Source organism: Hemicordylus capensis, chromosome 5 (assembly GCF_027244095.1).
Source record: "Hemicordylus capensis ecotype Gifberg chromosome 5, rHemCap1.1.pri, whole genome shotgun sequence".
Lineage (NCBI taxonomy): Eukaryota > Metazoa > Chordata > Lepidosauria > Squamata > Cordylidae > Hemicordylus > Hemicordylus capensis.
The window spans coordinates 62,124,123-62,138,444 of NC_069661.1; the positions used below are offsets into that span (position 1 = coordinate 62,124,123).

Genomic DNA, 14,322 nt, shown 5'->3' on the forward strand with positions numbered 1-14,322 from the left:
AACTCCTGCTGAGTATTCCCTGCTAATTGAGTAAAGAATTTTAAAGTTGTGATTCTCTTATATTTAGCAGGGGGGAGCAACTGTTCCTTGTTCTAGAACAACACCCCTCCAGTTTCTTTTGGATTGCGAGCTTTTTGGGGACAGAGAATCATGTTCTGGATTCTTTAATTTATTTTTCTATGCAAACTGCTTTGAGAACATGTGTTGAAAATGTAGAATATATAAATGTTTTTCGTATTCATAGATGTACCAATTATGTATGTATGGAAGAATGAAGTCCTTGTTTCAGAACTCCAAACCTGTCACAATTCCTGGGCTTGACTGACTTGTAAAATGAAGCCTGCATTTATATTTGTGTCCCTTCTGAACCTTTAAATAAAAGTCGGCATTCCTCATTCTAGCTGAAGACTACTCAAAACAGAATCATGTGGTGGTTGTTTCTCACCCGCTGCTCCTCTTTCCTGAGCTATCCCTTTTCTAAGCTCCTTTTATTTAATCTTACTATTTTGCATTCTTCTTATAGAAACTATGATAATGAATGCAGCTTTGAGACTGCCTGCTCACTGCTTTTCATATTTTCATTTCTAATGCAATTTTTCTGCCTTTGTCTCCCTGCCCCCAGGTATAAATGACCAAGGATTATACAGAGTTGTGGGGGTGAGTTCAAAGGTCCAGAGACTTCTGAATTTGTTGATGGGTATGCCTCTTATTTTTATTTCCACTTTTATCATGCCATGTTTAGCTTGCAAACTGTTTTGTGTATTTATGTTCCTATATAGTATTTAGGGAGAGAGGGTATTGCTCAAGCTTATATCTAAGTACATCTGAAAGATTAAAACGAATGGCATTTTGGTTCTGTCATTTTCCCCTTGCTTCTTATATTTAGAATGAATCAGGGTAGTGTGTTTAATAAAATCAAAGATGCTGCTTAAAATATTTTAAAGTATATCTTAGAAGCTTGATCTAATATGTAGCTTCCTGTGCAGAGAAAAGATATAGGCTGAGGAGTGATGTAAGGCAAACATTTTTCTGACTGTCATTGAAACATGCACCCCCCCCCACGCTTTAGATTACATTCCTCAGTTGATTTTGAAGTACATTTATTGCACATTTTGTAATATTTAACGTAATCAATTCTCTGTTTGGGCTACACTTCATCAGAAAGCCTAAAACCACAAACAAACTAGGAAGCATCCACTGGGGAGTCAGCAAAAAGGAGATCATGTTTCAAGATGCTATGAAATATGTGAGGTCCTTTTATTTTTGTAAATGGTATTTATTCATTTGTGGTAGATGTTATATGTCCTATAACATTCAGCCTATAACTTTCAGCCTCAAGGCTTTCTTCAGGGGCCATGCTAAAATATAAGTTCATTTTATAAAAACTAACAAAAGGAATAACCACATTATCATTTTACAAAAACATATAATGTACAAGATAAAACTTTAAAATCCTTAAAAATAAAATACGTAGATACACTGTAATCTTACAAGAGCTCTGTTAAAAGTTTGCTGCTTGTTATCTTCAATCTACTACATCAGTCTTTATCCATAGAAAGACAATTGTAACCATTAACCCTCTTAAGGGCTCAGGGGAAAGTGCTTTACTTTTTGTTATGGGAGTAGCCACAGAAAGAAACTTGTTAAAGGGCGGGGGTGGGATTTAATTCTTCATTTAACCCCTATGGGTCCAGAGTTCTAAATTTCAGAATCCTCCACATTTCCTTCATTAATACAACCTTTTCATTGTTCTGGTTAACTATGTTGATTGCAGAGTGATCCTTCTCCAGAAAATGACTCATCAGTGGCACTTTAATTTTTTATGTTTTATATTATACAAATGTTCCCTTGTTTGCCTCTTAAGATGGTTTTCCAACAGATAATTTTTTGCATGGGCTCTGAATGAAAGAAACCACATTGTATATGCTACGCGTAATAAATGATTTTAACAAGTATTTTTAATGACTACACTGATCTCTAAAACGTGTCATTTTACATGTATACCAACAATACAAGCAATGGCCATAACATGATGCCTTTGAAATGCAGGTGCCCCTGGCAAAATGTTTAAATGAATTTAAATTAGCTTCTGACCAATATATGTAGTTTCCAGTGCAGAGAAAAGATAGAGGCTAAGAAGTTATATCGGGCAGACTCCGCCCCCCCCCGCCCATCAGTTACAGTCAGAAAAAACACTAGATTCAATCCTAGTGGGAGGCACTGCTTTGCAGTGGTTCCACTTGTACCTCATGGGCAGATCCCAGATTGTGTCCCTCAGGGCTCCATATTGTCATCGATGTTGTTTAACATCTACATGAAACCACTTGGAGAGATAATCAGGAGATTCCGTGCAGGGTGTTATCAGTATGCTGATGACACCCAAATCTTTTTATCCATGTCAACATCATCAGGAGAAGGTATAACCTCCCTAAATGCCTGCCTGGAGGCAGTCCAGAAACTGCAGTTGGTCCAGAATGTGGCAGCCAGATTGGTCTCTGGGTCATCTCGGAGAGACCATATAACTCCTATCTTAAAAGATCCACACTGGCTGCCAATAAGTTTCCGGGCAAAGTACAAGGTTTTGGTTATAACCTATAACGCCCTAAACAGCTTGGGCCATGGGTATTTAAGAGAACATCTTCTTTGCTATGAACCACACGCCCATTGAGATCATCTGGAGATGTTTGTCTGCAGTTGCCAATGGCTTCTCTGGTGGCTACTTGGGGACGGTCCTTCTCCATTGCTGCCCTGAGGCTTTGGAACACACTTCCTGTTGAAATAAGAGCCCCCCCATCTCTTGAAACTTTTAAAAAAGGCAGTCAAGACTCATTTGTTCACCCAGGCTTTTAATTAGATATTGTTTTAATTGTGTTTTAATAGTTTTAACATTTTAAATCTTAATAGTTGAAATATTTTAATCTTTTTACTAGTTTATTTTTATTGTCTTGTTGTAAACCGCCCAAAGAACCTGCGTTTTGGGCAGTATAAAAATGTGTTAAATAAAATAAATAAATAATTCCTCAGCTTGATTTTACAGCACATCTATTTATTGAACATTTTGCAATATTTTAATTTCACTTACTCAACCCCCAGTTTGGGCTATACCTCATAAGCATCATCAAGGCATGGGCACTTAGATGAAAGTCTTTACTTGCCTATCATCTGACCTCACTTCAGCAGTCTTTTGACTGCAGTATTTCCAGACTTCTTGTCCGGAGCACTTGACAGTGCATACAGTCAGATGAGACTACTGGGATTATTTCAGCATTCTGAATCTCCCAAATCTGTCACTTGACAGCAGCATGGGGCTGATTCTTGAGGATTCATTGATATTCAGAGAAGCTAGTTTGCAACAGGCTCCTCTCCAGAACCATGCATGCACCATCTGTGCTGATAACACAGTGTTCTTTGGCAGAGAAAACTAGAGGAAACCAGCAAGTGAATTCATTTCATTACCCCAGACACTATGTGAATGGCAAAGCACTTTTATATTATATGCTGCTGTCAGTTCCTTGCCACCTGTATGACTCTCTCTTAACAGGCTGTCTCTTCAGGAGTTATGATAGGACGTCCGGTTTGAGATCCTGTATACCATGTCAATTTATCATAGTGATCTTGCTAAATATTAATGTATTTAATCACAGCTAGCAATTCTGAGGTTCTCAGAGAATACATATAACTCTGCCTGTAGCGCTCTTCAGATGCTATCAGCCTGAGCAGCACTCATGCGTGCAGCTTGAGGGCGGGGGGTAGAAAGTCCCACCACCCTGTTGTCATACACACCCTCCAACCTAACAATCACATATATGATGCCGGTGTTCACTGGCGATTCTGTGAGCTGCAACTTTAAATGATTGAGGTTGCAGCTCACGGAATTGTCGGTGAACAGGCTTATGGCACCTCCCCTTTCAGATAAGCTGCACCATAAGCTTGTGCGTCCTGCAGGAAGAGGTGAGTGACAGCGGTGAGGCGGGACTTCCTTCTCTCTTTCCCTGCTGTAAGCATGAATGCTGCTTGCATTAATAACATCTGAAGAGGGTTCATGTTTTTTGAAGCAACACATCATTGAGGAAATACTAGGAGGTGAAAAGCAAAAATATCAAAAGCCACCGAGATATAAAACACATGAGGCTGACTGTGCAGAATTCAAAGCTCTCATAAGGAATTAATTTAGCCATTGATTGTCTGTGAGAGAGAATTTGGGGTGTTTTGCTGTTCCCTCGATATTCAAAACACCCCAAGGTGTTTTTTAAATATCCCAAGCCTTACATGGCTTGGGACTGGGGTACTTGTCGGACTGCATTCTCCTATATGGGTGTGCCAGGGCCCTTCACTCTGTATCTCAGGCTTTTCTCATAGCCCCACCACTAATGGAGATCTGGCTGGCAGGAACTAGAGACAGGGCCTTTTCAGTTGTGGCCCCTTGACCTTGGAACACCCTCCCAGAACAGTTTCATCATGCTCCCTCCCTTAGTGTATCTAAGAAACAACTGAAGACATATCTTTTTAGAGAGGCTTTTTAACATCTTATCCTCTGCTTTTATCTGGTAGGTTACTTAGTGTTTAGCTTTTTGCTTATAGCTTTTAATTTCCATTTTAAACATTGTTATTTTAATTGTGGTTTTAGCTTGATTTTTTTAACCTGTATTGTTTCTATTTTATTAATGTTGTAAGTTGCCCCAAGCATTACTGCACTGAAGGGGTGGGGTATACATATTTTAAAAAATAATGTTTAAAAGCCATTCCGTGCTTTTTACAGTGAAATAATTCACAGTATGGTATCATTGTGTATGTTTTTAAAACTTTTAATTAGATTTGTATTTTTATATTCCAATTTAATATGTTTACTGTGTAACTGTTTTATAGTTTTATATTGTTTTAGATGTTTTATAAACTTCCTTGAAATTATTTTAATGAAAAGTGGTATACAATTTAACAATAAATAAATATAAATAAAATTCCTTTTTAAAAAAATCTGTAATGTTTATACTTTATCATGTGTTCCTTGTTAATTATAGAGAGCAGCAACTCTGTTAGTTCTGGACAGTCAGATAAGATTGTCAGGAGTGATTGCTCAGTTACCAGTCATAAAGTAAAGTGTGCCATCGAGTCGGTGTCGACTCCTGGCAACCGCAGAGCCCTGTGGTTGTCTTTGGAAGAATACAAGAGGGGTTTACCATTGCCATCTCCCATGCAGTATGAGATTATGCCTTTCAGCATCTTCCTATATCACTGCTGCCTGATATAGGTGTTTCCCATAGTCTGGGAAACATACCAGCAGGGATTCAAACTGGCAAGCTCTGGCTTGCTAGTCAATTCACTTCCCGCTGTTATGAACAGTCACAAATTATAATCTAGAACTGTATATGTTTCATAAAGGAAGAACCAAAGTGGATCCATATTTGGTTCTTTCACATGTCATTGTATGTACATAAAAGAGAGGCTTGCTCTCTTTTGAAAGATCAAACAGATTCATAGACAGTTGCTGGGTGTGTTAGTCTCTACCCTACCACCCACCCCTGGGTAAAAAAGGCTATTAGGATACAAGGGGGTTAATCAGCTGATCGTGTTCCTGGAGAGGCTCCATTGTTTTAATTATAATATAGTAGTGATTACTGCCTAAAGTAGGTACAACGTATGCTTTCAGCAGTGAGCCTTGTCTGTATTACATGGTGAAATAGCATCATGGCACAGTTTTTCTTTGCTGCTTACGATTACTAAGATGTGTGTTGTTGTTTTTTAGGGTTTTTGTGGCAAAACAATTATGTGGTGTTAGGCTGATTTTTTTGTCCAAGTGACTTTGAATTGGCTTAGGCCCCCACAGTTTCTTTCCTAATTTGTTTGGCTTGCATATTGGCACTTTTATTAGTAAGATCTAAGTGAAACATCCTCAAATTCCTCATAGTAGATGAGAAACTGGAAATATTTAATTAGGATATGCTTATCTTCTTTTACTTGTCTTGTAATACCAAAGTATATTTCTACAAGATACTTATTACTGTCATTAGATATAGCTGATCACTAGCAGAGGGACAAACTTAATTACACCATCATATGTAAAAATGATTTTGTTATAGCCAAGTGTTTTTAGGGAGGTAATTGAAATATTTCAGATTTGATTCTATTTCATGCATTTGTGGTATAAGGAAGTTTAAGCTGAAGTTTCTGTTATTCAATACACAATAGCAGTGCTGGGATATTTAGCCTACATTGGTTTGTAAAGGGCCACATTAGTTGTGCCTCTTAATCTCTGGATATATTGTGTCTCATTTCTAAAGGAGCTGCCCTTGTTCATCTCCACTATACTGAAGCTTACAACTCTTGATTATCTGTGGGAAAGGAAATAAATTTGGTATTGAAGATGCTTTGGCATCTAATTTAGCTAGCAACATGCTGCTGGAGTCATAACTTGGGGCTATTTGCTATTTATGTATGATACACATGATAACTGTGCTATTGTGTTTCTGTGCAGTTTGTTGCATTTAAATGCTGATGTCAAAAAAGTCAGCTTTTGTTTTGACAGGATTGTAAAAATCCAGGGCGGGGGGAGTCTATTAATAGCATTAAGTTCCTGATTCTAGGACTTAATGCTCAAGAAGTTATGTTTCATAAACAGAAACTTTGGACTGCAGATAACTTAAGGAATTAACTAAGATAACTTGAGAACCAGTGTGATATAGAAGAAAGTGTGTTGGACTTGGTGGGAATCTGGTTTCAACCCTCTGCTCAAACAAGTCTGTGGTTGACTGGACAAATCTCTGTCTCTCAGCTCAATTTTCATCTTAGGGTTTTCGTGAAGTTAAAACTGAATAACCCCCTGTGTACTTTGCCCTGGAGTTTCTTGGAGGAAGATGGGAAAACAAATTGAATCAATAATACTTTCTTTTCCAGTGTGTGATAGATTATGCTGAATTTCAGCAGCAGCTGTATGCAACTTGAACAAAAAATCAGGCCTGTCCAATCTTGTTTTATGGCCTCCTGAAAAAAGAATACCTCAAGGGTTTTGTTTTGGTTTTTAATATAGTATTCTCTTAGGAGGGCGCTGTTGTCAACCTGTGAAAATCCGGACAGCATAGAATTTTTATTAATTAATTTTGCAATGATTTTTGTGATAGATCACATTGTCATCGCTATAGATAAAGGAACTCTCTAAAGCACAGTAAAATGATTAAAATAAACAACTGACTACCCTATATTTATAATATAATGAACTTCCACAAGAACCAAAGAAGTGAAGGATTTGGTGTAGTTGCAGTGGCCTCAGAGCAGATTAATGTTATAAACAAATTATATAAATTCATAACTTTTTATGAATAGTTAAATAAAGTATATGTTATTCAGAGAGCACTATACAGAGAACATTTTTTTCAGGTTTTTAAAAGTTTTATAATGGGTGGCATTCAGGTCTTTGGCACAGTAGTGCTGTGTTGTCAGAAGCTTCTTCCATCTGGAAAGAGGGTTGTGCTCACACAAGGTAATCAGCTCAACTCTCCTCCCATGAGCAGAATAAATTTCTGATGGTAGAGCATTGTTCCACCCTGATGCCACTCACTGAGGTCGTGCACATGACCAAAATAGCAGCAGGGAGGGTTGAGTGGCGGAAGGCAGTGATGGACCTACCTTCCCCCCAGTTGATCAATAAGGTCCTCTTTGGCATGCCATCACACACCCACACAATCCACGCTGTTCTATGCAACACAGATCTCTGGAGGCTGGATCTGTGGAGCCTTCAGAAATCCCACAATGCACTGCCCGATGAGTGTGGTGTATTGTGGGATTCCCCCGGGAGCTGGGGAAATTCTAGGCATCCATCTCTGTGTACACATGACCCTGGCTCTGGGATTAAAAGTTGGGTTAGGCGGGGTGGAAGTCCTGGCATCATAAATGACCCCAGCGCTCCACACCAGCAGCCTAACCTAGGCTGGGTTGCCCTAGGCTGAGTTAGGCTGCTCGTCCTGGGTACGGCTGCCTTGTTGAGTTCTATCAACTGCCTTGGACCATTCTTGGGAAAGGCGGAGTTACAAATCTTGGTAACAATAAATGTAATAAATATACTAGAAATTGGGCTACAGATATGAATATAAATATTAAAGTCTAAGCCACCTAATGGCGCAGTGGGGAAGTAACTTGCCTAGGGAGCAAGAGGTTGCTCGATCGAATCCCCGCTGGTATGTTTCCTAAGGATATGCCCAAAACGTTCCGTTATAGAAGCCTCCGAAATGTTTCAGCCACCAGGGCCGTTTCGGATTTCAGAGGCAGTGAGAGTCCTCCCTTAAGGGCGGGGGAGGGTGCACTTACCCCTCCCACTGCATTTCGCTTGCTGGTGCTTTGTTGTATCAAAGGCCCTTAGGGTAGCAGCGTACCTCTCTGCCGCACCGTTGCCGTCCTCGGCTGGGGTAAGTGCACCCTCCCCCGCCCTTAAGGGAGCACCCCCGCTGCCTCCAAAATGCGGAGGAGCAGTTCCAGGCACATCCCTAATGTTTCCCAGACTATGGGAAACACCTATACCGGGCAGCAGTGATATAGGAAGATGCTGAAAGGCATCATCTCATACTGCACGGGAGGAGGCAATGGTAAACCCCTCCTGTATTCTACCAAAGACAACCACAGGGCTCTGTGGTCACCAGAAGTCGACACCAACTTGATGACACAACTTTACTTTATTAAAGTCTAATCCCTGAATTCCTATCCCAAAACACTCCCCCCCAATCATATATCATTATTCAGAAATCCAAAATCATATGTTAATATTCTGATTTTATATTCAGCAAGCAAAATGCCCCCCCAACTTGGTGGTGATGGGGAAAACTGAGAGCTCTACTTATTTCTCTCAACCTTTTCTGACCAACAGTCTGTCATCTCTCCTCCATCCTAGGGCCATCTACCTAGTCATCTTGGGGCAGGGCATGAGTTTGGCCTAAGTTTGAGTTAGGAGTCGAGTACGCCACCAGGTCATTGCACCGTGACTTAACAAGGCAGAGCTGTTCCAAGGAGGCACAGAGGAGTAAGAGTACAGCTCCTTCCTCCCCGCTCAGCTTTCCTGCCTGCCTTTCCCTAGGTTGCGCTCTGCTTAAGACCGTTTCAGATTTATAAGAGAACATGCTGAAAGATAAAAACAAAAAGAGACAGATGGTTTGGATAGTGGTTAATGCTTTCAAGTTGATAATATTATTTGACTTGTATTTTAAAATAATGTTTAAATAATTGATCTAATGAAAGTGAATATTCAGTTTCAAGAATTAATTGGCTGGCCTTAGAAGAGAATTATTTAGTTTCTGTTAGAAAGGACTACACCTTTAATGAGGGAGCCTAATTTGATTTGTTGCCTGTCTGACAAGCCTGGTTACATCTGAAAGCTGCAGTGTATGTACTGATCAAAATGTAATCAGGGCCTGATGTAGTTTTTGTCATGTTTTCTGTCACTTGCCATAATAAAAAAACAAATGGAAATGTAATTTTAAAAAATCCTACTGTATCTCAGCCAATTTGCTTTATGCATAATTTATTGGACTGTGAAATACCATCTTCAAGATAAAATGATAGCACAGACGTATCATTTCAACTAGCAAAATGCCCCCCCCCCCCGATTTGGGGGTGATGAGGGGGTGATGAGAGCTCTACTTATTTCTCTTGACCTTTTCTGGCCGACAGTCTATGTCATCTCTGCTCCCTAGCATAGTTTTGTTTAAATGAAATTTAAATGATGGAAATTAAATGATGGTAAATGAAATTAATATGATGGTCAGCGTATTGTGTAACATTGATAGAGATGTTTGACAGTAAAAGAAGAGATGTGGATATTTCCTTTCCTTTCCTTATTATTTTAATTAAATATCTGCATATAGTGCTTTCGGGGAAAAAAGTTCTAAAAGCCGTTTATATAGGGAACCATCTTATTCCTTTTTCTGCCTCAAAGGCACTTACAGTCTTAACCATGCACGCACGTGCATGCACTAACGTGCGCGCACACACTACTCTCACACACTACAACAACACTAAATATCTATATACCACACACTACGTGTGTGTGCCCCACATGCACACACTACTGGTGCACGCATTACTTGTGCGTGCACACACTAATCTCACACACTACTACTACTACTGTTTATATGCCACTTTTCAGCAAAAGTTCCCAAAGTGGTTTACATACAGAAATAATACACAAAACATACAACTATGTGCAGAGATTTGCATGAATGCAGATCTAGCAGTGAGTTAGACCATTTCTTTGACATGGGAAGAATACGGTTTTCCAACCTATAAACATAATCTGCGTTATTCTGGGGGTTAGTTACTTGTATATTTGGTTAATGAAAACTTTAGTCTATGTACGTATCTAATCACCCCACCCCATCATTTCTTAGATACAAAAACATGTAATGAAGTTGACCTGGAAAATTCCACGGAATGGGAGGTGAAGACAATAACTAGTGCAATGAAACAGTACTTGAGGTAAACTTCTACTTATCTAATGTTGCAATTGAACTGCTATGTCAGTTATGACTGGTAACTTAAAATATTTTATTATTCAGCTGAAAAACATGTAACCCTTAAAAGAATCAGGATTACTAGCTGACCTGGCGCAGAGCATCTGCACCCCTAGTTCTCCCTATCTCCAGCATCTTCATTTCATGCTCCCCGCTTTCAGCCCTATTTCGTGCTCCAGGCTGCCACTTCTCCTTCGCAGCTGCTTGGCAGTTCTCCTGGCTAGCACTTTCTTTCTGCCCATCCCTGCCGCTAATTGGCAGCTTGCTCACAAACTCTCATGAGAGCTGCCATGCATGGGATTAGTGACGGGTGCGTTTAGGAGAATTAGATAGATTATCTTTGATAGTCCAGTACAGTATTCATGAAAAACTCTTACAGTCTGTATCTATGCTATAGTCTCTAGAGCACATGGACTGTGGGATAAGGGTTCTAATGTATTGGTGCAAATCATTTCCCCACCTGACGATAGGACCCAAAGTGTTTTCCCCATCTCTTCATAGCACTGGGTTGAAGTAAAAATGGAGATGGAGATTCCTCTCACTTTTCTACAGAGTACCCCAACACTAGCCTTTTGCAGGCTAGTGCAAAAGTGTAGCAAATATTACTTGCTGTAGGGAAAGGCATATGGATTTATGAAATTGATTGATTGAAATCTAGGACCAACAAACAGAAGTACTTTTTCACACAACGTATAATCAACTTGTGGAATTCTCTGCCACGAGATGTGGTGACAACCAACAACCTGGATGGTTTTAAGAGGGGTTTGGATAACTTCATGGAGAAGAGGTATATTGACGGCTACTAGTCGGAGGGCTGTAGGCCACCTCCAGCCTCGGGGGTGGGGTTCCTCTGGGTACCAGTTGCGGGGGAGTAACAGCAGGAGAGAGGGCATGCCCTCAACTCCTGCCTGTGGCTTCCAGCAGCATCTGGTGGGCCACTGTGCGAAACAGGATGCTGGACTAGATGGGCCTTGGGCCTGATCCAGCAGGGCTGTTCTTATGTTCTTATGTCTCTTTGGGATATTTGTGCATTTGAATGAAATACCAACTAAAATGAGTAGACATTCTTTTATTTCAGTTTAATAATTCCACATCATTTTCTTAACAGGAGCCTTCCGGAGCCTCTAATGACACAAGAGTTACATGGAGAATTCATCGTTCCTGCCAGTAAGTATTTTACCACAATGAAATCTTACCTCTTTTAAGATGGCTTTAGTGAGGTTCAGAGTATTTAATTTTAAGTAAACTGCTCCTCTCAGCAAATTAAATGACTAATTGGTACTTGGGAGATCTCAGAAATGTTTAAAATCATTTTTAAAAGTTTAATATCAAAGTTTAAAAGAAAAAAAGAAAACCATTGGCAAATCATCTCCCCGCGCCCCCCGCCGCCCTGATATAGGCATTCTTGCAAATGCATAGAATGTTCAAAGTTGCAAAAATGTTCTGTTCATTAGTCAGAAGTTGTCAGTTCTACCAGCTCATTCAGTCAGTATTGGAGGCTTCACTGCCATAAGCACAATGCAATATCAGTTTTATATGTGAAAAACTATGATAAATTCTGAATGCCTGCTCACCTTATAAGCACATTGGATTGGATCCCAAGTGCTTATAGTGCAAGCAGAATTTCTGCTCACGCAAGGAATAGGAGCAATTTCCTTTCTTTCAACTATGCTCCCTTCATACCACATGCCATCCTGTTCCAGAAAGCACCCCAACTCTCAGAAGCACATATTTGTATTGTACAGAAATAAGAGAATATTGGTTAAAAATAAATAAATATTGCCCTTCCCATTGTGCCAGTGGATCTGTTTCTGTTCATGCTAAAAACATTTAGGATGCAACTGATGGATTATGTGAATGTACTGTCCATACAGGCAAATCTTGTTAATTGCGAACCCGTCACCCGCAGTTTCACCTCTCTGCAGTTGGGTAATTGCCACCTGACCCCGGTATACGCGTGGAAAATTGACAACAAAGGGGTTAAGACTCACATATCTATGGGCCAGGGGTGGGCAGAAATGATCTCTGAGGTCATTTTCTGCCTGCCATTTCCTCCCTTATTTTAAGTAAGTGAGCCATTTTCTATATCATTCTTGTAAAATAAAACAAAAACTTCATTGTTTTGGGAGCATTGCTGGACAGCTGGGGACATATACAGCATGATAGTGCATCCCCCTCATTTCCCCACATTCTGGCCTTTTTTTCTCTTTTCACTGTTTAGGGAGCCATTTTCTGGCTGGTTTTTGTTTTAAAAAACAACCCAATAGTTTTGCTTTTAAAAAATAAACATTTTAGCATTTGGGGGGCATTGCTGGACAGCTGGGGACACATAGAGCATGATAGGGCACTCCCCACCCCTAATTTCCCCTACTTTCTGGACCCTTTTGATCTTTTCACTGGCTAGGGAGCCATTTTCTGGCTTGTTTTTGTAAAAAAGACAAACAAAATGCAGGTTTTTTTCACTGGAAAAAAAGAACATTTCCGCATTTTGGGTACATTGCTGGACAGTTAGGGACACGTAGAATATGGTAGGGTACTCCTCCCCCCATTTCCCCCCAGTTTTTTGCTTTTATTTGCTCTTTTCGCTGGCTAGAGAACCTAACTCCCCAATTCGCATTGCCCTCATACCCCATTATCCGCAGTTTCACTATCCGCCCCATTTCCCACAAAACAGAACCCCCGCAGATCACAGAGTTCTCCTGTTCATCAAACCCTCATGAATGCTATATGCAGAAACGTAAAGTGGAAGCTGGATAGTATACTTTTAGGCACTTATAGATATTTGAAACACATTGCCTTTAAAGAAACTAGGGCCATTCACATGACCTACTGAGCAGCCGGGTGAGGGGAAGGCTCTGCAAACCTTGCATTCCCCCAAGATGATTGTTTTTGTTTGGTGGGAGTACGAAGTGCCCTCCCACATGATCAATCCTGTTCCGTGCAGGGTGGATCACTCTGAGGCTGGGACTCAAGCTGACACATGTTCTCCAGAAGATGGGTTAAGGGAGGCATTGCTGGGATCTGTGTGAATCCCGACAGTTCTCACAGGCAGCCAAGTCCAGGCTTGGCTGCTTGTGAGAACAGCCTCACTGCCTTTTTTTTTTTTTTAAGTAGAACTTTTTAGTTCTTCTGGAGAATCTGTATTGTGTTCTGCCTATGGCAGACAAGCCTCTGGCACTGACTGAACTGGTGTGGTGGTGACATGGAATGCCAGTTGCTCAGGAAACTAAACAGTTTTGCAGTCCAGTATTTGTGAGGTGAAAGCTGAGGAAAGAGAAAGTTCATTGACTGGAATCAAAGGTAGGAGTGGGGCCAGACCAGCGGTGGCCTGTGTCCAGCCGCGGCGGCCCTGCTCACACCGCCCCCCACTTCTGATGTCAGATGCGAGGGTTAGCCACGCCCCCGCATCTGATGTCAGATGCAGGGGGCATGGTCTGGCTCCTGAACGAGATTGCACGTCCCTGTTCAGGAGCTAGATTGAGGCCATCGCTGTGCTCGCAGTGCGGCCAGAAGCAGCTATTCCTGCCTTTAAGGTAGGGTAGATCCACTCCGGGCTACGCTGTGAATGCAGCGATAGCCATTTAACTCCTGAACCGAGCCCTGCTCGGGAGCTAAACCAGCCCCCCCCCCACACGTCAGACGCGGGGTGTGTGTCAGGGCCGCAAGGCGTGGCCCCTGAGGGGCTCCGGCCCGGGTTCTTTGAACCCAGTCACCCAATGGTGGCTACACCCCTGATCAAAGGGGTTATGCAGGAGCGTGGGGAAGTAAGGGACATGGAGCCAACTGGTAATGAGACTGAAGGAATGGTGCAGAGCAAGCAATGGACTGAGAG

General features: G+C 41.0%; 1 protein-coding gene across 4 annotated transcripts in view; it reads left to right on the forward strand.

Annotated features, from left to right (window-relative positions):
* ARHGAP10 (Rho GTPase activating protein 10) overlaps positions 1–14,322 on the forward strand; it is a 207,914-nt gene that overhangs the window by 120,753 nt on the left and 72,839 nt on the right. For all 4 annotated transcript variants that reach the window (XM_053254179.1, XM_053254181.1, XM_053254180.1 and 1 more), the window contains 3 exons: positions 623–697; positions 10,368–10,455; positions 11,599–11,657. In XM_053254179.1, the coding sequence (XP_053110154.1) occupies positions 623–697; positions 10,368–10,455; positions 11,599–11,657 (222 nt within the window). The remainder of the gene's footprint in view (positions 1–622; positions 698–10,367; positions 10,456–11,598; positions 11,658–14,322) is intronic.